The sequence below is a fragment of the Natator depressus genome, chromosome 1, assembly GCF_965152275.1.
Source record: "Natator depressus isolate rNatDep1 chromosome 1, rNatDep2.hap1, whole genome shotgun sequence".
Lineage (NCBI taxonomy): Eukaryota > Metazoa > Chordata > Testudines > Cheloniidae > Natator > Natator depressus.
The window spans coordinates 251,128,018-251,153,653 of record NC_134234.1 but is presented as its reverse complement, the minus strand read 5'-3'; the positions used below and the strand labels follow the sequence as shown (position 1 = coordinate 251,153,653).

The 25,636-nt window shown below is 45.7% G+C and overlaps 2 protein-coding genes across 4 annotated transcripts in view; both read right to left on the bottom strand.

Moving 5' to 3' along the window:
- ABTB3 (ankyrin repeat and BTB domain containing 3) overlaps positions 1-25,288 on the bottom strand; it is a 278,201-nt gene extending 252,913 nt beyond the window's left edge. For 2 of the 3 annotated variants that reach the window (XM_074941145.1, XM_074941153.1), the window contains exon 1: positions 24,037-25,288. In XM_074941145.1, coding sequence (XP_074797246.1) covers positions 24,037-25,009 — 973 coding nt within the window. In that variant the 5' untranslated portion in view covers positions 25,010-25,288. The remainder of the gene's footprint in view (positions 1-24,036) is intronic. The other variant, XM_074941167.1, reaches the window with a different exon arrangement.
- CRY1 (cryptochrome circadian regulator 1) overlaps positions 1-25,636 on the bottom strand; it is a 510,254-nt gene that overhangs the window by 319,405 nt on the left and 165,213 nt on the right. The window lies entirely within an intron of this gene.

The following is a 25,636-nucleotide window of genomic DNA, read 5'->3' as shown; positions in this document are numbered from 1 at the left end:
GGACAGAGGCAAAACAACTGAAGTAGCTCACAAGAAATATTTAATTAAATAGCATGTATTCCAAAATCCCAGGGAAAATGGTCATATTTATTATATGTTGTGCTAATTCATAAATTCCTTTGCAACTCAACAGAAGTACCTAACCATTCCTTTCTCCCATCCATGTTGAGTTCTCTCAGAGGTAAGGGACCTACTTTTCCCCCACGGCATGCTGTGGAGGGGCACTGTAGTGGGGCAGCTGCCCCACTCTGGCATGGAAGGGGTTAAAGGAAGCCAGAGAGGCTGCGCATAGCCCCAGCCAATCCTGGAAGAGCTTATTGGGAGCCAATCAAGTGGAGGCTTGAAGCAGCCAATCAGGGTCCAGCTGGGCCCTATAAGAAGGCTGCAGGGCAGAGAGCAGCACAATCTTCTCCTGGAGAGCAAAGGGAGAAGAACTGGTTCTTAGAGATGCACTTAAGACAGAGCAGTGCTGGGCAGGGTCAGCAGAGGCTGGGAGAGCTCTAGGCTGATGACTGCCAGACTGGGGCCCTGACACAAAGGGGCAGAGAAGGTGCTGGGGCTAAGGGGAAGTGGCCCAGGGAAACAGGCAGTAGAGGAGAGTTGGAGGAGGGCAGTAAGTGGCTGCCACTAGAGGGTCCCTAGGTCGGGGCCCAGAGCAGCGGGTGGGCCTGGCCCCCCTCCCCCAGACTCCCCACTTGCCAGTGATGAGAGTGGCTAAGCCAGACTGCAGTTTGCCTTTGGAGGAAGGGGCTAGACCGAGGACTACAGTTAAACACTGAAGCGAGTGATGGAACCAGAAGCTGCCGGTTCCCTGGAATGGGGGGAGAGCCAGCGGAGAGGGCGCAGCTGGAGCACAGTGTCCAGAAGCGGACACCGCGGGCCAGGAGTTACGTGGGTTTGACTGTGAGGATGGTGGAGACTGAGAGGGGAACAGTGGGTGAGATACCACGAGCAAATGCGCACCGCTGAAAGAGCTAATTCCCAAACCAATCAGCAGGAGGCATCACTGTGGTGAGTCTGCACCCCATTACAGGCACAAAACCATATATGGTTACAAGGTGCCTTAAACACGTGGTATAGGGAGCAGAACTTACTCTATGCTGCATGCCCTGCCTGAGCCAGGGGATGCTCCCCTGCACATGGTGGGTGCAGGTCTCAGGAGAGCAGCAAATCTACCTGGAACGCTCCCCTCCAGACTCAATGGATTTCCAAGAAAAAGTCCATGATGAAGTTAATGCTGCTACAAGCAGGATTAGCTCTCCCCATAATGCTTCTTGCCCCCTCAGAAAGAGAGGCATAGCCATAGGGCAGGCGTTCTCGCAGCTCCCATTGGCCAGTAACGGTGAACCACGGCCACTGGGAGCTGTGAGCGGCCGTACCTGCGGACGCTCAGGTAAACAAAGCGTCTCGGGGCCAGCTAGGCGCTTACCCTGAACAAGCCGCGAACCAAGTTTGGGAACCTGCCATAGGGGGAAAGCAGTCAATGCAGCTCCTCCCTGAGCCATGCTACGAGGAAGAGGGCCGTAAGCAACAGCAAGGAGGGGTTGCCTGTCCATACAGCAGCTCCAGAATCAGTGGAGACAGATTGTTTCATCACAGATCCTCTGGTTCCATGCTACTTGAAGGTCATGCTGCCTGGCCCCTCTGGTGTGGGCACAATCTCCTTCCCTATCCCAGACAAACACAAGGAAGAACATGCTGTGATGCTGGCAGACCAGATGCCAGCTCATGCCAAAGCGCCAGGCCTCACTGAACACTTACAGATGTATAGCTGGAAGCCAGGCCAATTCACAGTTGTACTTATATAGATCAAAGTGCTTGTTAAATGTATAAGAATGTCTTTGGTGTTTAAACTTCATGAAAACTAATGGGATGTTACATGCATTGTTTTCACTTATCTGTTCCCTGGTATAATGTAATATCAAACATTCACACTGTATATACCCCTGTAACTAAATAACCCAGTGGTTCTCAAACTTTTGTACTGGTGACCCCTTTCACATAGCAAGCCTCTGAGTGCGACCACCCTGCCCCCTATAAAATTAAAAACACTTTAATATATTTAACAACATAAATGCTGGATGCAAAGCGAGGTATGGGGTAGAGGCTGACAGCTCGTGACCCCTGCCCCATAATAACCTTGCGACCCCCTGAGAGGTCCTAACTCCCAGTTTAAGAACCCCTGAAACAACCCATCCAACAAGAAAGAAGCCCTGTGTAATGCAAATGAAGAACAGGAAAGTACTAATTCTTGTACATTTGAAGGCAATTGGTTATTGTGTGTGATGATCAGAGATACTAGATGTGCTCCTCTTTCTCTCTGCCAATCAGAGAAAAAGCCCATGTGGGTGGTGACCCTGTCCACTTGTTTTCCGTGAGAAGAAGCTATTAGTATGGACTCAGAATCCAAACAGTCCAGAGATTAAGGTTCCTTCCCTAACAAGGCTGAATAACTGAACAAGATGACAGAGGTTCCCCAGAGTAATTCTGAATATCCCGGAGAGACTACTGGGAAACTGGCAGATTACTATACTTCTGCTACCATTTGGAATTATAGACTGACTCACCTGTTCATATATTTTACCTGGTTTAACCTCTCAATAAGTCATTTCTTAGCTAAGAAACCTTTAGTTAGTTTGCTATAGAATTGGCTACCATAGTTGTCTTTGGTGTGAGACCAAGGATGCAATACAACCTCGGTGAGTGACTGGTTTCTTGGGACTGGGAGTAACCTGGAATATTTGTGGTGTGTGACCATTTATCACATAGTCAAGCTTGCCAGGTGGCAAGATAGACAGTTCCTGTAGATACCACAGTGTAACTCCATTGTAAGGCTATTGTAGTATTTTGGGAGCTCACATTTGGTTCTGGGTTGATGAAATCTAATTATAGAACACATCACCAGTTTGGGGTACCTGCCCTGCTTTTGACAGTCTGCACTGAGGTATTCACTCCTGGTCACGAGCCACTCCAGGCAGCGTGACAAGTGCCCTTTCCAGTCTACTCTAAAACAAAAGTCCACAGGCTGTATAGAGTCCAAACTCACCCCTCCCTGGGAGTTACCTTTTTTGCTTTGTTTGCATTTGTTAAAGTTCAGCTAATGCCTTCTCCCCAGGCTTACTGCCCCTAGGGTTCCTGCCTCAGGACTGGTAGGCACACAAACTCTCTCCAGCTATTCCTGTTTACTCTACCTTGGGGTGGGGTGTAACAATCCACCTGCCTCCGTGAGTCAGCAGCAACCATTTACCATTTCCCAGCAAGATCAAAACCTCCTTGCAGGATGGAGCATTCCAGGCAATGGGCCAAAGTCTCTGCTGCTGTAAATTGCTGCAGCTTCATAGACTTCAGTGGCATTTTTCACATTTACATCAGCAGAGAATTTATCCCAATGAGTTTTAACTTATACATTTCCAGGGCATTTCCAACTCCAATCCTCGCCCCCTGCATCATCATGGGAATAGACAACATATTCTAAATGAGAGTTCCTCCCTATTTGATTACATGACCTAAAGAGCAATCAGCTACCCATCATTCTCACTTAACAGGGCACACACTTGATGTCTTTGAGAGATGATCAGTTAAGGCTACTGAAGCTCTTGCATTGGGGAGGTTAAGTTTAAGTTTTAATAGAAGTTGTCCAATAGCACTTAATTCCAAGAAAGCCACAATTAATTGTAATACAGTACCAGTAAACACACTTATTACACCATTAGAACTCATTATTCCTCCCATTACATTACTACATTATTGATGTAACGATTCACAGTAATGAAGTGGTATCTCACGTTCTTCTCCCTTGTGAACATCAAGTTTACAATGCTACAGCAAGGATACCAGATTTAGTGAGGTTTTTGTTCTAGTAGGTTAAAAATTCCAGCAATGATACAAAAACCAGCTGCGTGAAAGTTAAACACCTGTCCCTAATCAAATGCAAATGGTTGGAGTTTCTTTTTCAAATATCTTGTAATTTTAACATTACTTCTTGATATGTTACTTCTGGCTACAGTCAATATTTTTGTTTAAAGAAAAGTCAGTCCAGATGATGATTTAAAAAACATTTTAGAAAGACTAAGAAAGAATGCAATAAACTAGAGACTTCCTTTAGCAAATACTGAACCTCTGATTTATAGCAAAAACACCTACATCTTGACGACTTGCTAAAAACACAGGGTCCCCAACTAGATTTCCTAACACAGGCAAAGCTTCCATTGGCTTCAGTAGTATCAGGATTGCAGAATCAGCCCTATTGCAATGGTCATAACTGAGCAGTTCAGATCATTAGACCATTCAATCCTGCTATCTTTACTCATTCACACAAGCAGGTCTATTGAAGTTAATTGGATTATTGCACATCAGTAAGGGTTCCAGAAAGGGATCTCATTATTATACTGCTCACTGAGCAGCGCCTTAGGGGAAGGTCAAAAGCCACCATGCAGTGCTTAGGAGGTCTGGGGAGGAAGAAGCTTGTGCCCTGAAACAGGAGATGAACTGCTTTGCATAACAGCAAATATTAATACTGTAGTCATACTTATCCTGCCCACTTATAATCCTGCTAAGCTATTTGCCAGTGACTTCCTGTAGCACTATACTCCACAAGTTGCCAATATGCGACAAAGAAGTGGTTCCTGTTATTTGTTGTAGATGTACTGCCTTTCGGTTTAAATTTAATGATCTCACAGTATGGCTCGGGGGGGGGGGGGGGGGAGGAAGAGGGGAGTGTCTGATCAGTTTCCACTTTGCCTTCATTACTTTTGTACGCTTCAACCAAATCCCTTCTTACACTTCTTTCCAGACCGTACAACTCAGTCTTTGTTGTTTGTCATCACATATAACTAATCCCCATCACGCCTCTAAACATTTTCATTGCCCTATTCAGTGTCTGCCAGGGAATATCTTCCTGAAGGCGAGGCAACCAAAATTTAACACATACCTCGAGTTGCAGGGGTACCTTTTATGTAGGGGCTAAATCATGCTTATGTAAGGGGACTGTTGCCCCCTTACTAACATTCAGTGGGGATGTTTTAGTTGCTAGCTCCCAGTACTAAAAGGGGGGTCGATGGGGAATCAGTCCCCAGGAACAATGGGGAGAGGCCAATACTCCAGGTCAGCCTGAATGACAGGGCGGGCAGGCTAATCAGGGAGTCAGGCTGCCAGGGAGGTCCCGTTCTCCGTGTGAGCTAGAATTGCCTGGGTCAGACAGCGTGGGGCCGAGCTAAGAAGAAAGCAGAGGCCGGAGCTTAGCTGGGGAGCAGAGCTCTGCCAGATCCCGAGGGACAAGAAAAGCAGCCCAGAGAGAGCAGACCCTGTCCTGGGAGCAGAGCTGCAGCCCTAAAGCCAGAGGCATAGCCCAGAGAGAGCAGACTTGCCCTGGGAGAAGAGCTGCAGCAACCAGAGCCAGAGGGGCCAGAGAAGCAGCCCAGGGACCTGGAGGCAGAGCAGCAGGCGTGCTGAGGTAGAGTGGAGCTGGAGCTAAGACAGAGTGAAGCTGGATCTGGAGCAGTCTGGAGCTGGGTGTCGTGAGCAGCTGGGGAGAGCGAGGGGGGACCCTGGGCAGTGCGCCCAACACAGGGGGACGCCTCAGCCAGGAGACTCTGCAGGCCAGACTCGAAGGGGGATTGGTAACCCCGACAGGGTGGGGGCGACACTGGGAAGAAGGGCCCTGCTACCTAGAGCCTGTGGCCACCACCAGAGCGAGTGTCCAACCCACAGCATCCCTGCAGCACAGCCAGGGCCTGAGAAGAAGGCCTGAGAGTTACAAGGAACAGACTGTGAACTGCCCGGATATTCCAGAGACGCTGTTTGTGATGTTCCCTGCCACAGAGTGGGTTGATGTTTCCTTTAACCTTTCCCATTTTTCCTTATTCTTTTTAAAATTAATTGTTGATTAAATAACTTGCATTTGCTTCAAATTGTATGTAATAATCAGTGGGTCAGAGAAGTGCCCAGTGCAGAGAGAGTACCCTGGAGTGGGGACACCCTAGCCCCTGTCCTAGGTGACCACAGCAGGGTTGCGGGTCGAGCCCCCCAGGAATCCTGGGCCTAGCCTTGTTGGGGTTACGAGGACTCTGCCAGACAGGAGAGTGGAAGGGGAGTTCTCAAGGGCAGGGAGGTCACTGGGTAAAGGAAGTGGGAGCAAGGACTCAGATCCTTTCGCTAGCCCACTTCACCAGGGTAATGCAGAAGCCAGGAAAGTTCCCCACAATAGCGGGACTATTCCCCCGCTTACACTTACCTTTCTCATGCCAGAACAGTATTTCTCTATTTGGTTTGATGTCTTATGACAATCTCAAGACTCTGGAACCATAACTAAATTTAAAACCAACAATACTCAAGGAGATGACTGAGGAGATATCTGAGCCATTAGCGATTATCTTTAAAAAGTCATGGAAGATGGGAGTGATTCCAGAAGACTGGAAAAGGGCAAATATAGTGCCAATCTATAAAAAAGGAAATAAGGACAACCCAGGGAATTACAGACCAGTCAGCTTAACTTCTGTACCCGGAAAAACAACACAGCAAATAATTAAGCAATCAGTTTGCAAATACCGAGAACATAATAAGGTGATAAGTAACAGCATGGATTTGTCAAGAACAAATCATGTCAAACCAATCTGATAACTTTCTTTGACAGGGTAACAAGCCTTGTGGATAGGGGGGAAGTGGTAGATGTGGTATATCTTGACTTTAGTAAAGCTTTTGATACTGTCTCACATGACCTTCTCATAAACAAACTAGGGAAATGCAACCTAGACGGAGATACAATAAGGTGGGTGCAAAACTGGTTGGAAAACCAATCCCAGAGTGTAGTTAGCAGTGGTTCACAGTCATGCTGGAAGGACATAACAAGTGGGGTCCCACAGGGATCAATTCTGGGTCCGTTTCTGTTCAATAGCTTCATCAATGATTTACATAATGACATAGAGAGTCGACCTATAAAGTTTGCGGACGATACCAAGCTGGGAGGGTTTGTAAGTGCTTTGGAGAATAAGATTAAAATTCAAAATGATCTGGACAAACTGAAGAAATGGTCTAAAGTAAACAGGATGAAATTCAACAAGGACAAATGTGAAGTACTCCATTTAGGAAGGACCAATCAATTGCCCACATACAAAATGGGAAATGACTGCCTAGGAAGGAGTACTGAGGAAAGGGATCTGGGGGTCATAGTGGGTCACAAGCTAAGTATGAGTCAACAGCATAACACTGTTGCAAAAAAAGCGAACATCATTCTGGAATGTATTAGCAGGACTGTTCTAAGCAAGACATGAGAAGTAATTCTTCTGCTATACTCCGCACTGATTAGGCCTCATCTGGAGTACTGTGTCCGGTTCTGGGTGCCACATTTCAGAAAAGATATGGACAAACTGGGAGAAAGTCCAAAGAAGAGCAACAAAAATTATTAAAGGTCTAGAAAACATGACCTATGAGGGAAGATTGAAAAAATTGGGTTTGTTTGTCTAGAAAAGAGAAGACTGAGGGGGGACATAACAGTTTAAGTACATAAAAGGTTGTTACAAGGAGGAGGGAGAAAATTTTTTTCTTAACCTCTGAGGATAGGACAAGAAACACAATGGGCTTAAATTGCGGCAAGGGAGATTTAGGTTGGACATTAGGAAAAACTTCTTAACTGTCAGGGTGGTTAAACACTGGAATAAATTGCCTAGGGAGGTTGTGGAATCTCCATCATTGGAGATTTTTAAGAGCAGGTTGGACAAACACCTGTCAGGGATGGTCTAGATAATACTGAGTCCTGCCTTGAGTGCAGGGGACTGGATTAGATGACTGCTCAAGGTCCCTCCCAGTCCTATGATTCTATGATGATTCTATGAATAGTCATATACCTTTCAGATCAACAACATCAGATCATTCCATGAGAATTCCCTTGTCAGATCACTCAACGAGCAGCAGTAACAAACCCATCACATCCTCAACCAATCAAGCCCCTTCTCCCCACATATGGATAGCTTTACAGTATTCGCAGAGACTTCACAAATCCAGACTCTAGTGGACCAAAGGAGGGAGCAATGGCAAAGCCCCCTCTCATTCAAACTAAGGGAGGGGTTTGAGCTGGGGCTCCCTCAATCATAGCTATCACAGCTCTTTTGGATTGTGTAAATTAAAACCAACACCTTGAACTCCACCAGACACCAGTTTGTAGCCAGTGCAGATTGTGGAGCACTGGCGTAAACTGCTGTCTGCATGACACACAGCTAATAAGCAGGCAGCCACATTCTGATTCAATTCCCAAATGGTCTCGATACATAGCCTGAGGTAGAGTGCATTACAGTAACCTAATCCTGAGGTGACAAAAGGCATGGATAGTTGTAGCAAGGCTGCACTCTTTGTGCCTACCACAGATGAAAGAAAAGTGCTCTGGGACTCAGCCACTACCCATGCATCCAGGAGCAACCCAGCGTGTGACACAATGATGAATGTAGCAAATAGATACCTGTAATCAAGGTGACAATAAAATCCTGCTAACCCAAGTAATCTGGTCTCTTTCTCCAATCCACTATCATCAACTAAATCTCTTCTGGACACAACTTCGGCCAGCTAGTCCTTTAGTCTCCAGTAGGTACACATTCCACTACAACAGCCTGGCTGGAAGTGACTGAGGCATGGAGCTGAAAGTCCTCAGGAAGCTGACTAAATCACAGCCCATGTCTCCTTAGAACCCCACCAATGGCTTCATATGTGCATTCAACAAGGGTGAGAGCCTATCCTTGCTAGAAATCAATTATGCTATTTGTATGATTAAGGGGAACAGGATTTGGCCCATAATGTTACTATTATATTTTCCATTTTATAGTTAATCTCTTAATAAAAACATTCAAGCATCCTGCTTTAATTGCTAGCATGCATTAGGCAGATGGTTTCACTGAACTACCTACAGTGATTTCCAGCTTTTGGCTGGAAGAATCCTGCTAAGGAAGTTCAGAATTCTTTATCTTATGAGAAGTTTGTTATTTCTTCCCAAGCTCAAAGACTAAATATTTTAAGGTTTTCTGGTTACCTTATCTGTAGTTCACAAATCACTCTCTATGGTGGAAGTTAACAGTCAACAGGGATTTGTTCAATATCTTATGATATGGATAATGGCACAGAGAGTACACTTATAAAGTCTGCAGACAATACCAAGCAGAGAGCAGTTGAAAGCGCTTTGGAGGGCAGGATTAGAATTCAAAATGATCTTGACAAACTGGACAAATGACCTGAAGTAAACAGGATGAAATTCAGTAAGGACAAATGCAAAGTACTACACTTCGCACAAATACAAAATGGGAAATGACTGCCTAGGAAGTAGTACTGCAGAAAAGGATCTGGGGGTTATAGTGGATCACAAACTAAATATGAATCAGCAATGTAATACTGTTGCAAAAAGAGCAAACATCATTCTGGGATGTACTAGCAGGAGTGTTGTAAGCAAGACACAAAAATTCATTCTTATACTCTGCTCAGAACTGATAAGGCCTCACCTAGAGTACTGTGTCCAGTTCTGGGCATTACACTTTGGGATAGATGCAGACAAACTGGAGAAAGTCCAGAGGAGAGAAATAAAAATGATTAAAAGTCTAGAAAATATTACCGCTGAGGAAAGATTGACAAAATTAGGTTTGTTTAGTTTGGGGAAGACTGAAGGGGAACGTAAGAGTCTTAAGTATAAAAAAGTTTGTTATAAATAGGAGAGTGATAAATTGTTTGGTTTATCCACTGAGGACAGGACAAGAAGTAATGGCCTTAAACTGCAGCATGGGAGATTTAGGTTAGACATTAGGAAAAACTTCCTGTCAGGGTAGTTAAGCACTGGAGGTTTTTAAGACTAGGATAGACAAACACCTGTCAGGGATGGTCTAAATAGTACTTAGTCCTGCCTCATGGCAGGGGACTGGAATAGATGACCTATTGAGTCCCTTCCAGTCCTACATTTTTATGAGTCTATGAATATTATCTAGGTTAGGTACTGTAATAAAAGCAATAAAAATATTTTGAACATTCCTAGAGTCAGTTTCTATATTTATCAGCTAGCAGGATTGTTTTCACTAGCCAAACCTAACCAAAGGCAACATTTTGTGAGTATAGTAATATACAGGAATTCTGTATTATAAATTGATAGCAACATAAAATTATGGCAGGTCCCTAACTTGGGGGTTTTTTTGTTTGGTTTTTTTTTTTTTTTGGTCATTTCTTGTAGGTTAAAAAAAAAATCGGATTTTTAAAAAATCCATTGTTCTTACTAAGAACATGCCAGATCACTAAAACGGAACTTTTATTTTTAAAATCTAATTTATTCCCCAGAATATGTGCTGCCTGATTATCTGTAACGTTTCCTAAATTGGCCAGTGAAAATAGGTGAGGCAGTTTCAGTGTGCTTTGCATTCCATTTCTAGTCAGTTTCACTTCACAGTTTTTAGCACAATGTTGAGATCACAACAACACTGCAAAGAGCCCTTTTTTTTGGAATTAAAAACAATTTTCATGTCAACTTTATTACTAATCTTGAGGTTTTATAAAAGTTTATTTTTACAAAATCTAAATTTGGGGCTAAAATTTGACTAACTGTCCATTTAATTTATTATCCAGTACTGGAGCTAAATCCTGCTGTCCCTACATAGACAACATTCCCACTGAAGTCAATGGAAATTTAGCGCAAATGAGGATAGGGTTCATATACAGTACATTTGGAATATATTGTATGTGTAGCTTTAAAGAAAATATGCTTTTGAGAAGTGAAAAAACAAATAGCCCTAGGAAAATGTTAACAAATATTGATGTTTATAACAATTAATTTATAGACATCAACTGAAATAATAGCTTTTCTGAGAACAAAATCTAGCTCTTACTATTTTCATTCATTTTGCAACAAGCCTCAAAAGAATAACTCATATGCTTCAGTAAAGTTATTCATGTCTGTGATATGTTGGAAACTATTGTATGCAATGTTGTAAAAGCTTCCCAGCTTTCTCTGCACTGCTTATTGCAGTCACCCATCTGAGATGAATCTCACTTCTAATGTTCCTCCTTTTGGTGAAAAATTCAGTACCCTCCAGCTGAAGAATTTGTAAGTTTCTCTCAGTCTCTCGGATACTTGAAAATGCCTCCTCAGTCAGGGGCTTATTCCACCCTCACTTCTTACCAGCTCTTCCGTTTCCAGGTCCCAGAGAAGCAGGAGCATTTAGTCCCTGCTTCCTTCCCTACAGAAGGCTCCATTATCTCTCCCCTTCATTCTTGTGCTTGGTTCCTATTTGCAAGCCTTTGCGTAGTTAAGATCATGGTGCTTGGTTCCACAGCCTAAATACACTGCAACATAGCCAAATACAATACATAAAAGGCACTATATCCAGAACTCCCTACTATCCAGTAAAGGATCAATTACATTGATAATTGGAGGATTCTTCAGGACCATTCAAGTTTATTCACTGTAGCCATTGCTGGGACGCCTCTCCACCCTACCCTCCTGGTTACATCTGGGTAAGCAAGATTTTACAGTAATGGGATTTAAAAGCATAGTACCTTTAAATACCCGGACACTCTCCCAGGGTTATTTACCTCTCCCCTCTGTTCATGGACAATTTATTCAGATTCTCTGTACCCTTGAAAGGGTCCTGTGGCCCCCTTCTTTAATTTCCTCTGGAATTCCCTTTTCTCTGATCATTTAGAGCCCAGTTCTGCTACTATTATGGAAATAATTCCAGTAAAATCAATGGGAATGCTCACATAAGTAAAGTCTATAGGATCAGACCCTGAATTTGCCAGCCTCAGAGTATTCCCCCTCCTTCCTGGCTCAGTTACACTCACTAACTCCTAGCTGACACTCCAACTTCAAACAAAACTTGCAGCACAGACCCTTCATTAGAACTTTGCTTTCATCCACCAACCACTAGAAGAATTCAGTGTTTGTTTCTTCTGCTTCCGTATTTTAGGATTTTTTTTTTAAAAAGTCAGAATTACTGAAAATATCTATTATTGACTCAACTGTAAGTATATAAAGATCCAAATTCTGAATTCAGTTATGATCATGAAAGTCTGGACTAATGCCAATGAAGTCAGGGTCAAATTATATAGTCCTTAATCGAACAATACTCCCACTGAAGTCAATTAAGGATGACAGAATTTGGCCCAATGGATTTATTACAGATTTACTCAGTGTTACCAAAATGCCCCAGGATGTTTAACAAACAGGTAATCTTGACTGAATGACATTAACACAGTATACTTAACTGGCCCTAAATAGCCCAGAACGTACTTGTCTGAAAGCCTCCCTTTGCGGCTCTGCCACAGAGAGAGGAGGCAGCTCCTCTCTCTGTGGGTCCCTCAGCCTTGAGATTTGCTCTGGTCCTTATTCCCATCTGAAATTGTCCCTGTTTTACAAAAATCAACCTTTAAATGATATTACAAAGGCTCATTTCTTTTCCCAAGCTGCCAGGTGCTGGGAGAACTCTGGTGGGAGTTTGTAAAGATCTTAAACATGTTTGCAACTGCTAGGTTATAATATATGCTTGTTATCAGTTGAACAGGGTGTTACTGGAGTAGTCTATTATTATAACTTTTCAAAATGTGTCCAGGAGCAATTAGAGCAAAGCACAGGTGCTGCTTAGTATGGAGTGAGTGCATGAATCAAAATAAACGCAAAAGAATGGCAACAGTAGCATGATTGACACCACTCTAATGACAGTGACAAGAAGTCCCACCTCTCTTGATTTGTTAAAGCTAAATTCTGGCCTTGGACATGCATATGTAGCTGCCTCAGAAACCAATGGGAGCCACATGTGGATGTCTGAGGGTATTTGCCCGGATGGTCTTTAAATCAATGTTGCTAGAATTAGGAAGCCTCTTTAAACACACTAACAACAAAACCAAATGTGGACGATGTTGCATGCCTTGTTCATAACCCAGAAGCCACTGTGGAAAGGAAATCTAGACCCAACATTTAAGAATTCAAGGATTCCAATCCAAGTGTGTACATACTTCAAAAACACAATTAAACACCAAGTCAATTCAAAGTGAAATGTTTATTAAAATAAAACTAAAGCAAGTCTCCAGCACCTCAGCAAGCTACTACAGTAGGTGTTTGTTATACATCCATTCTACTAAACTGACAAACATACATAATGGTTCCTTGTTTCCAAGCTGCTGTAATAACATATACCTCACCTCATTCTACCCATGTGAAAATAAACCAAGCCTCTCATTGATTCATTGCATTTGTTCAATAACCTCCTACCTCTAATTTCACAGAAAACTAGTTTGACTTTATAGAATGTATAATGAGCGATTACACACCAAATTATGTTTTTCTGAGCCCACAACACCGAGATTTCTCCATTCTTTGGGGGGGGGGGTGGAAATCACGGCAAATTTAAAGAAATGTAACTATCAAACAAAAATCAAGCAAGCTTGTCCCACTGCTAAAGAATATGTCTTCTCAGGAAGACATGAAAGACCAGCATAGAAGCAGTTTTCAGATTTGATGCTTCAGCTGATGTACTTCTGTGGAAAGTACGCCTTTTCAGATGGTTCACTTGAACACCTCCGGTGAAGTAACAGTACATGTAACCAATTATGCAGACTATATTGAGTTTACTTTTGACTGCATCTGTACATTTTAAAGATATCTTGAAATATGTATTGGCTGCATGGTAATTATATTTATAGATCATTACACGATAGGCTGAATTAATCTCTTTTGGCCAGAAACAGAACGCGGAAAAAACCAAGGGGAAAAAATATTCTGCATGTGATTGTTTTTCTAATATTCTTTCCTCAGTTGAAACCTTCCACATGCAGAGGCGTGCCGTAAAGTGATGTATGGAGAAATGCACTGGTGGTGAGGTTGTGAGTTCAGTGTGGTGCTGGGACTGGGTGTGAAAATATGACCTGGTACTGGTGATGGTGTAAGTGGAAGGAATTGGAAAGGTGCTGAAGGTGGGAAGAGAGGAGGAGTGCGAGTAGGTGCTGATGCAAGACGTGGAGAGCAAGTTTGGAGGGAAACAGCACTAGTACTTTATTTAAACTCAGTCCACAATCCAAAGCAGCTGGATGTTTCTATTAAAAAAAATCAGCAGTGACAGAGTTAATGTTGACCTTTACATTGCCATCATTAGAATTCAGAGCTACTTCCCTATGGAGATCAATGGAAGCACAGCAGTGGGATTTTTCATACACAGCTGTTGATAAAGAGGACATAAGAAAAGTGGGAGTCATACATTATCCCACTACAAATTTCAGCCTCTGAATAGGGAACTCAAGTAGAAGGAAACATATGCGGGGAAAAAGGTAACAGGAGACTATCTGAAACAAGGAGTATAAATAAGTCCAAAAGATGCTTAGGTTTTTTCCTAGCAAATGAGGAGGATACTGCAGCATGGGGAAAAAAACTATGATGGTGGAACTGGAATTAAAAGCAAGGAAAAAGAAAAGGCCTGTTAGTCAAGACTGGTCTTTTATCTGTCCCTAAATATTCTGATGTCACATTAGATGGTAGCTCAAACGAAATTTCAGATTTATTTTTACAATGCACCTTCACCCTTAATATCTTAACGGCAATACCGGAAGCAAGACAACAGAGACAATAACAAAGCATTTACAATTAAGCCAGATAATACCTTATTTATATAATCATTTTAAACCTTAACATGTCTAGTTAAACTACACAAGTTTACTATTGTCTGTGATCTGCTTTTCGGTCTCCAGAGAGTTTGTCTAGATTAGGAAAAGAGGTCAAACGTTAGATCAGGGCTCGTTAACACACATTAGCCAATCCTATCCTAACCCCAGTTTTTCTTCAATTTGCTGTCTTTGATCTCTATGCAACATTAAGAATATAAAGAAGCCACATAAATAGCTGCATTTAATAACTACAAGGAAACAAGGCTTAGCTACATAAATACATATATTGGATAGGCATGGGAGTCGGGGGGGGGGGCTGTCAGGGGGCAGTCTGGGGACGGAAACAAGGGGCGTTGGATAGGGGTCAGGGGGGCACTCAGGGGACAGGGAGCGGGGGGGGGCGGTTGGATAGGGGATGGGGTCCCAGTGGGGCAGTTAGGGGTGGGGCGGTCGGGGACAAGCAGCAGGGGGGGTTGGATGGGTCAGGAGTTCTGAGGGGGGCAGTCAGGGGGCGGGAAGTGGGGGGTGGGGGCCAGGCTGTTTGGGGAGGCACAGCCTTCCCTACCCAGCCCTTCATACAGTTTCACAACCCCAATGTGGCCCTCGGGCCAAAAAGTTTGCCCACCCCTGATTTATTGACTTCTGCACTAGAAGACAGGGAGACACACTAGAGGGCTTCTAAACTACTACCCATTCCCTATATACTATACTATAGACTAAAGCTAATACCAATCCTCAGTTTAGTTCAGATGGAGCCTAGATAATACTGGGCTATTTTTACCCCTCCCTTGAGTTTTCCTATGAAAATGGAAAGTAAAGGCCTTGGTTCCTACGTTGCACAGTAAATGCCTGATCCAAGGCCCATCAAGTCAGTGAGATCCTTTCCACTGACTTCAGAGTCTTGAAAGAAAGACTTTTTACTGCCTTTTACTGAATCTTCAATATTTTCTTCCCACTATTCCAAGGAAAATAATTTAACATATGTGCGCATACTATGAAGTACAACAAGTGTAATGTTTGATGGAGCTTTTAAATTTGTGTACCAACAAAATCCCAGAGGCCAGATGTAAAAGTTGTTAATTTTCACTCAGCCATTAAATTAAAACCTCTAGTTGTCCAGAAAAAATACAGAGTAATTCTGAGGTAATTGGGTTGCAATACAGAACTAGAAATTAACTCAGCTGCAATTGCAGAGGGCAGTTTGGGGCAGTACATATTTACCCCAATGGTTCTGTTGTGGGAACCGCAGGGTTCCATTTTGTCACCCCTTCTGTAAAATATATGTATTTGAGGTTAGTGAGGAGGCTACAATGTAGTCCACCTCTCCATTATTTCTCACCCAGCAGTGCACTGCAATGAATGAGCTAGTGTATAAGATCAGGGTTTGCTTGGGTGAAGATAGCTGTCTGAACTCAATCCCGACAAGGCTAGTGGATTGGAGGAAACAACTGGCAGAAGTAAGTAGAAGAACTGGCAAGGACTATATCAGCCACCATGACTCAAGGGGTGAGACCACAATTGGTAGAAGGTTATTTTGTAACACAAATAGTGTTAGGACATCCAGGAGCTGCTGAGGATCTAACTATGGCTAAAAATACTGGGCTGGATCCTCAGATGTGGCAAGTAAACACTGGGCACAACTGATTGGGGAATGCCATGGAAGAGTCATTTGTGACTCTCCAATCCTGAGGCCACTTTTCCACCACTTCCATCCCCCCTTAGAGTTTAAAACAGCCTCACAGCTTGCAACCATTCCATATTCAGATGCAGAATTTGATATCCAAGCAAGCCTCTTGCAAGAAGAAACATTGGTGTTCTGTGATCTTCACTGGTTGCCTGTTTTGTTTCCAGGTGAAATTTAAGGTGTGGACTTGAACCTATAAAACCCTAAATGATTTGAGATCTGCCTGCCACAGAGACTTCCTCCCTCCTTGAGTGGTACTGCCACAGTTGCAATCAGCAAAGGCACTAAGTCTGGAGTCCCCCAATTCACATGGCTTGGGTCTGCTGGTAAGGTGTTCCCCATAAGGGGTCCTTGACTCTGGAATTAGCTTCCATCAGGGTCTGGTGGACTATTCTATGCATTTGTTACTCCCACACAGATCAATGCATGTGTAACTGTTGTTCACATGCCACTGACAGTATAATTGGGGCCTCAATTTATGAAACATTCACACACAATGTACCCCACATCAGGGGTGGCCAACCTGTGACTCTGGAGCCACAGGCGGCTCTTCAGAAGTTAATATGCGGCTGCTTGTATAGACACTGACTCCAGGGTTGGAGCTACAGGTGCCAACTTTCCATTGTGCTCACTGCTCAACCCCTGGCTGTGCCACAGGCCCTGCCTCCACTCCACCCCTTTCTGCACCCTCCCTTGTGCCTGCCATGCCCTCACTCCTCCCCCTTGCCCCCAGAGCCTCCTGAATGCCACAAAACAGCTGATCAGGAGGTGCAGGGAGGTGATCAGCAGGCTGCAGTTGGGTGGGAGGTGCTGGGAGCGGGAGCGGGGGAGCCGATGGGGGGCTGCTTATGTATTAGTGTGGTTCTTTGGCAATGTACATTGGTAAATTCTGGCTCCTTCTCAGGCTCAGGTTGGCCACCCCTGCCCTACCTTATCTCCTGGGCATTTGGAGAGGGTAGACTGGAAGAGTGGGGAGAGCATTGCTCGGTACCCAACTGTTGTTATGGTTGTAAGTCAAGTGGCGAGTGTAACGATGCTGCCCTTGGTGGGACCTCACCGAGAGTGCCAATTCAGGATGAATTGCTTCAAGCAGGGCAGTTACAGTGCAAGGCTGGGGTTTTTTCACTTCTAAGGCACACCAAAACAGCCAAACAGAGAAGACTTTGGTTTTACCCCACTGGCTAACCACAAGTCACACAAGCAATTCCCTTAGACGCTCCAGTTTCCCAGTATCACCACCAGTGCCACTCGTTATGGAGTGAATAGATATGAAAACCAATACCCCAGTAAACGAAAAAAGGTTCTCCTGATCCCAAAGGACCAAGCCCCAGACCCAGGTCAATATACAAATCAGATCTTACCCTCAAATCATGCTGTTTATTCATAAAAGGAAAAAGATACAGATGAGAGCTAGAATTGGTTAAATGGAATCAACTACATACAGTAATGGCAAAGTTCTTGCTTCAGGCTTGTAGCAATGATAGAATTAAACTGCAGGCTCAAATCCAGTCTCTGGAGTACATCTACAGCTGGGATGGGTCATTCAGCCCTTTGTTCAAAGCTTCAGTTTGTAGCAAAGTCCCTCCAGAGGTATGAAGCAGGATTGAAGACAAGATGGAGGAGCTGCAGCAGTCTTTTATAGTCTCTTGTCATGTGGCCTCTCTTTCTTTGTTCCAAAGACAAGCATTCGGGCACATGGCAAGAAAAAAACCTCAGAGTTCTGTCCATAGGCATGTCCCTGCATACCTTGCTGAGTCACAAGGTATATCTGCCTTCTTTCAATGGGTCAGTTGTATAGCTGATGTTCCTTAATGGGCCATCAAGCAGGCGAGGCACAGCTGACACCAATTTGTCTGGGGTGTCACCCAGAAGCATAGCATAAGTTTGAAATACAGACAGTATAGAACCAATAATTATAAGGGTATGTCTACACTGACAGAGTTTTTGCGCTGTAAATTTCACCAGTGATAGGGAACCAGTGAAAGTAAAGTGCTGGTTTGTGTACTCACTCAATTCCTCAGGTGTCAGAGAGTGTTTACACTACCAGCACTTCCATCCCCGAGAAGAGCAGTGCTGTAGGGCAGCCAGGGCCGGCTCCAAGCACCAGCGAAGGAAGCAGGTGCCTGGGGCGGCCAATAGAAAGAGGCGGCACTCCGTCCGTCATCGGGGTGGCACGTCCGGGTCTTCGGCGGTGGGCCCTGCGGTCCCTCTCTTCCTCTTCAGCAGGACTTCGGCGGCAGCTCATCCGGGCTTGGTTTTTATTTTGTTTTTTTCCTCCGCCGCTTGGGGCGGCAAAAAAGCTGGAGCCGGCCCTGAGGGCAGCTATCCCACAGTTCAGCTCTCTCGATAGGTCTTGTGAGAAGGGCTGGGGGGGTGAGTGGAAGGCATTCTGGGTCCCTGCTCAGTGCCCTGTGCTGCCCTGCTTCATGTCTCAGGAGCCCCATTACTTCCTGGTTTCTTCGTGGCATTTTTTTAAAACCTCCTGCTGTCTGGCTGCTTTCCCCGCCACATCTACAAACAAAGGGAAAGGGAGCTTCAAACTTCCCGGGGCTTACAGGGGGAGGAGCAGACGTCCATGCATCAGAGCAGCGGAGATGTTGGCCAGAGTGGTCACTTTTAGAACTGTGGGATATCCTCCGGAGGCCAAAGGGTGTTCACACTGCTAGAACATGTCTTCACTTTCACAGCAGTGCAAAAAGAACAGCGGTAAGAGTTGTATGCCTCTCGTGAAGGTGTTTTTCTTTTTGCAGTGAAACTTCTGAGTTTCACCACAAAAAGTCATTAACAAGTGTAGATGCTCCCACAGTTTTAGCACAAAAAAGGGACTTTTTGTGCTTTAAATGGTAAGTGTAGACATACCCTAACTTTAAATACAAAAATGATCCATGCATACAGATAGCATAATCATAACCAGCAAACCATAACCTTGTCTTTAGACACCTTATTTGACCCCCTTTATACAAGATGCGGTTGCAACAATGTTCTATAAGGTCCCAGTTCAAGTCAATAACGTCACAGCGAGTACAGAGGAAGGATGGTCTTCTGGTTATGCCACTGAACAGGGGGACCAAGTGATGTGACTTCAGAAGTTCTTGGCTCCTACCATAAGCTTGCTGTACAACTTTGGACAAATCACTGTGAATCTCTCTGTTCCACATCTGTGAAATAGAGATCATATTTCCCTCCCTTATAGAAGTATTGTGAGGATAAATTCCTGAATGATTGTGAGACACTTAGATATTATGGTGATGGGGCTATATCAGTAAATAAGCTAAACAAATCTTTGAGAGGTGGGGGAGGAGAATGTAATCATTTTAGCATTTATAACTAATTGTTGTGAAAATGCTCCAAGCACATAGTGAGCACTTGAAATAAATCAGAAGGAGTACAGAAGAATAGCATAAGCATATAGAGACAAATCAGAAAGGCTAAGGCACAAAATGAGTTACACCTAGTAAGGGACATACAAGGCGATAAGAAGAGGTTTTTCAAATAAATTAGGAGCAAAAGAAAGATGAAGGAAAGTGTAGTTTCTCTGTTTAGCAGGGAATGAGAGCTAATAACTGGTTTAATACCTATGACATGACATATTTTTTATTTTAGTAAGGCATTTGACACAGTTGCACAGGACAATCTCATAAGCAAACTAGGGAAACGTGATCTGGATGAAATTACTATAAAATGGGTGAAAAACTGGTTGAAAGACTGTACTCAATGAGTATTTATCAATGGCTCACAGTTAAACTGGGAGGGTATATCTAGCGGGGTCCCAAAGGGGCCAGTCCTGACTCCTGTATTATTCAATGTTTTAATTAATGACTTGGATAAGGGAGTGGAGAGCATACTTACAAAATTTGCCAATAATCTCAAACTCAGAGGGTTTGCAAGCACTTGGAGGACAGGAATAAAATTCAAAATGACATTGCAAATTAGATAATTAGTCTGAAATCAACACAATGAAATTTAATAAAGGTAAGTGCAAAGTACTTAACTTAGGTAGGAAAAATTAAACGCATAGCTACAAACCAGAGAATAACTGCCTCGAGGTAGTACAACTGAAAAGGATCTGGGAGTTATAGCGGATCACAAATTGAATGTGAGTGAACAATGTGATGCATGTAGTGTTGTATGTAACACACAGGAGGTAATTGTCCCACTATTCGGCACTGGTGAGGCCTTAGCTGCAGTACTGTGTCCAATTCTGGGCAATACACTTTAGGGAAAATGTGGATAAATTGGAGAGAGTCCAGAGGAGAGCAACAAAAATAATAAAAGGTTTAGAAAACCTGACCTATGAGGAAAGGTTAAGACTAAACATGCCTAGTTTTTTGAGAAAAGACGACTAAGAGGGGACCTAATAACAATCTTCAAATACATTAAGAGCTGTTATAGAGGACAGTGATCAGTTTTTCTCCATGTCCCCTAAAGATAAAACAAGTAATGTGCCTAATCTGCAGCAAAGGAGATATAGGTTAGATATTAGGAAAAACTTGGTAACCATAAAGGTAGTTAAGTTCTGGAACAGGCTTCCAAGGGAGGTTGTAGAATCCCCATTATTGGAGTTTTTTTAAGAACAGGTTGGACAAACACCTGCCAGGGATGCTCTACGTTTACTTGGTCCTGCCTCAGCCTCAGCCTCAGCATAGGGAGCTTGGTCTCCCAAGGTCTCTTCCAGGCCTACATTTCTATGATTCGATGAAAATAAAAGATATCCTGTATCACCATGGGGCCTGATTCTGCATTCCTTGCACATTCAAAATCTCCACTAAATATAAGATAGTATACCAAAGTGTAAATTATAAGACTATAAAGAAATAAGTCATTTACATGTAGAAGACTGAGATGCGGGGGATGGAGCCTAGAGGAAGAGGCAAAGGCAAAAGCAAGATGAACTAGTTAAGGTCTGATCCTAGCATCTTTACTCAGGCAAGATTCCAACTGATGGCAGAGAGTTTTGCTTGACTCAGGACTGAGCCACAAATGAGGTAATGCTAGGTAAAGCAACAAACAAAATGGAGATGAAAAACTCAAAGTCAGAAAAGGAGATGAATAGGGTCATGAATGAAGTTAATTTAAATCCACAGAGGTGCTACAATGGGAGTTACAAAATGAAAGACTCAATACAGGTCTGTAAGGACAACACTGCAACATCAGAAATGAAAAATGGTGCCATCTGAAACATACAGGCACAATAATGTGACTAAAGGAAAAAACATGGCAGTAACACCATTAGAGAGAACCCATGCATGCACACACAAATTGTGTTAAAATAAAGCATAAGGATCATGAGACACAACCCATTAACAGCAAAGAAATTCTGATTTAAGGCTAAATAAAGCTCTTAGGGCAGATCAGTTTGTGGAGGTGGTCCATAATGGAAAGCTGACACAGATGCAGCTATGACAATTTACACCAGCTGGGGATCTACCCCCTTGTTTTCCCTCTGTATTGTATCCCTCTAGATCCTTTCTGGAAGAAAGGATGTCTCAGAACAGGTAATCATGCATAAAGCAATGGCTGGGCTATAGTAACTTAGAGTTAAATTATAGACATGACAAAAGCTGAACTCAGTTTCTTGTTTTCAAAACAGTATTTTACATCTCAACTGTATACATATTTTCCTTTAGGTTAATAAAGAGAGTGAGTGTGAGTAAAAGAGAAAAACAATTTCAGTTTGAGTCCACTAAACATATCCTAGGTTTGTTGCATTTTCCCTAAAGCTATGAATATAGGTTAGCTGACAATAGAAGAAATTTCAATTCCAGGGACCGAGGTTTTATTAAATGAGAGCTAAACCTTTAAAACGTTGGACACCTCCTAAAAAAAAAATAAAAATAAAAATAAATCCCCAGGAAGTTGATGCATCATCGTGTTGCATCTGTGTCAAGCTTTCAGTAAACAAGCAGCAACATGAATGAAATCTGCCCAGAAAGACTGCATCTGAGATCCAACCACGCAGTCTCTGGCCAAACCACCGCATATGAAATAAAGTTTTATTTCATTTTCCAGTGTTCAGTTACGCTTGTACCATTTCCTGTGGAAAATTGAAGCTTTGAAGTGTGTGTCTACAACTCAAGCGTCGCTGAAACCCAACCATTTTGAGAAGCCCCTAAAAAAAAAAAAAGAAAAAAAAAAGAAAAACAAAACAACCCCCCCCCCCCACACACACACACACACACACAAGCAGCTCAATCAACCCATCAGTCGTGATGCCAGGAAGTTAATTAGGGACGTCATTGTAAATAATGCCCAAAAATGCCACCAAGACCCTCTTCCCACCCCCTCTCCAGTCTCCATTGTGCTGGCGACAGACTGCAGCGGAGACATCCATATGGTACCGTAGAGCTGAACCCCCAAGAGAGCAACACGGGGCTGTCTGACAGCTCCCCGCCACCCTTAATGAGATCGGACGCTCGTTTTTTGTGATGCAGAAGGACCTGTTCCTCTTCCACCCACACACCTCTCTCCCCCCAGCTCTGTCGGACTGAAACCTTAGCCCGCCACAGACACTTGCTGCATGGTACTCCATGCAGATGGCGGGGGGGAGTGCACGATGAAGGCTCTTTCTAGCCCCGATTTACAGTCTCCTCGTGTCCCGCTAAAATTCTGTATTCAAGGTAGAAACGGCTTGACACCAAATGTACATGGAGTAAAAGCCGATCCGACACAATAGGGTGGAAAACACCTCCAGCTCGACCTGCAGAAGGCGCAGCAAGCGGGAGGGCAGCAGCCAGCGGGGTAATTACCAACAGCCTCAGCCTGAGCTTGCAACCCTCGGGGGGCGCACTTCGCCGGCTGCAGCTGAGACCCGAAGGGCTGCAGGATGGGGCTTAGCTACCCTGCAAAGTGCAGCCATCTGCGCTCCCTAGGTGCGCCGGAGGTGTGTAGGCTCTCGATGCTCCCCAAGGGCCAGATTCTGGGAGATGCTGAGCATCCGCAGCTCCCACTCACTACAGGTGCTCAGCCCTTCCCGAGAGGGAGTCCTGGCTTCCCGGACCAGCCTTCCCACTCCGGATGCGCAAAACTGCGGCTCCCGGGGCCTGCGCGCAAAGTATGCGGGTCTAGGCGCAGTGAGGGGGCCCCACGCCCGCCAGCGGCTGCGGGTCGCAGAAGGGATTATTGCTTGGTTGGCTACAGCTGATACTTCATCCAAATAAAAAAAAAAGGGGGGGGGGTCAAAATGCGCAGCATTCGCGCGCATTTGAGGCTGGGTTTCCCGACAATACTCGCCACACAGTCTGCTCCCAGCGCAAACTTGGAGGGGCACAAGAACGGCCTAGGTGGCCAGGGGCCCCCTCCCCGCTGGCAGTCCAGGTGGTCACAGACTAGAACCCTCCTTCCCCGTCCCGCTGCACTGACACCGAGTGGGCAGCACACCAGGCCCGCCACCCGACCCTGGCCCCACAGGTGGGCACGCGGGGAAGGCTGCACACCATGACCCTCTCGCTCCTGGCCCCACAGGTGGGCAACACGGGGAGGGCTGCAGCCCCTAACTCGGCCCCACAGGAGGGCACGTGGGGAGGGGGGCAGCCCCAACACCCCCCCACACCCTTACACAAACAGGAGGGCACGTGGGGAGGGGGCAGCCCTCACACGCCCCCCCCAAACACACAGGAGGGCACGTGGGGAGCGGGGGGCAGCCCCTAAAGCCCCCCACACACACTCACAGGAGGGCACGTGGGGAGAGGGGCAGGCCCTAACACCCCACCCCGGGCCCCACAGGTGGGCACAGCCCGCGCACTCACCGCTGGCGTTCTTCCCGCAGACGAGGTGCTGGTAGGGCTGCAGCAAGCCCCACAGCTCCGCGTCGTTGTTGACGGTCTGCTCCAGAGACTCCACCGTAAACTTGGGCGCTTCGCCGCCGCCGCCGCTCTCCTTGTCCTTCTCCGCGCCAGCGGCGGGGGCCGAGCCGGAGCCCGAGCCCGAGCCCCGGCTGGGGTGCGGGTGGGCCGAGGCGCTGCCCCCCGCCATCACCCGCCCGTAGATGTCTCGGAAGAGGCTCTCCAGGCAGGCGGTCAGGTAGATGGCGGCGTGCTCGTGGATGCGCACGGCCACCCGGCTGTCCACCATCCAGCGGTAGAACTTGCCCACCGAGAAGGTGAGCCCGCAGCGGGTGGATTTGCCCCGGCTGAAGCGGTCCCCGCCGCTGCTGCTCATGTTGTAGAGGGAGAGGGCGCCCAGGGCGGCCGCCGTGCAGCTGGAGGCCAGCGTCCAGTCCAGGACGATCTCCATGGCGCTCTGGATCTCGTACTTGGTGCACTTGGCAAACCGCAGGCTCAGCCGCTGAGCCTCCTTGGCAATTCGGATCAGCGCCCGGCTGACCAAGGTGGAGAGCTTGGCCAGGGCATCTCTGGCGGGGCTGGCCGCCGGCCCGTGGGGCTCCCGGTGCCGCAGCAGGAGCAGCGCCTCCACCTCCTCCAGAGTCCAGGGGACCTCCTCAAGGTCAGGCAGCAGCCTGGAGCACTGCTGCCCCGAGCAGTCCAGCACCTCGGAGTCTTCCACTAGGACCGTGTTGACAGTGTCAAAGCTGTTGTGTCTACTGTGCATGGAGTCAGCTAGATGCTGCCAGCCGTTTCCTCCATAGGGGTAAGCCGGGTGGGAATCCGAACAGCACAGGGACAAGTTGGAGGACCGGACTGAGTCCGCAGCACCACCATAACCAGAATCCAGGGTCAAATCTTCCAGCGTCCTCACCACTGTCTTACCTCGCCTTGCCATAGCTGCACTTCATGCTGCACCCGCAGGAAACCAGAGGGGGAATGGAAAGACGGGACAGAGCCCACTCGCCACTTTGCTGTGCCTTCCAAAGCCTCTTCCCGGCCCACGCACCGGGTCAGCTCCGGGGAGGAGCTCGGCAGCCCTGCTCCCAGCCGGGCGGCGAAAGAACGCCGGAAAAATAAAAGTGTGTAAATGTTCCCTTCTCGCCGCTGCTGCCCGGTCCCTGCACTGCACTAGCAGGCAGCCCTATACTGCAAAACCCAGCCAGCCAGCCGAAAAAGGGAGTGGGGAGGGGGGAAGAGGCGGGCCTATGTAAAACAGCTCGAGAACGAGCCAATAGCATTGGAATATGCTAATTATTTCACCACTTCCTCCCCAGCGGCAGGCGGTGGAGGAGTTGAGCTTCACTCTTTGGAATTCATGGAGACTCAAGACCCAGAGCGCGGACCCCAGGCTGCCCGCACACCTCTGGGCCTCTCACCAGGACCTGGGGGTGCGGTGTTTTTTGTTTGTTTGTTTTTAAGTCTCTCTCTGGTCATTTGTTTGGGTTGAACTTTGCTGTTGAAAAAGAACTCACAGGAGCCATGTAGCTTCTCCAAAACAGAGGAGGGAACGCTCCAGGAAGGG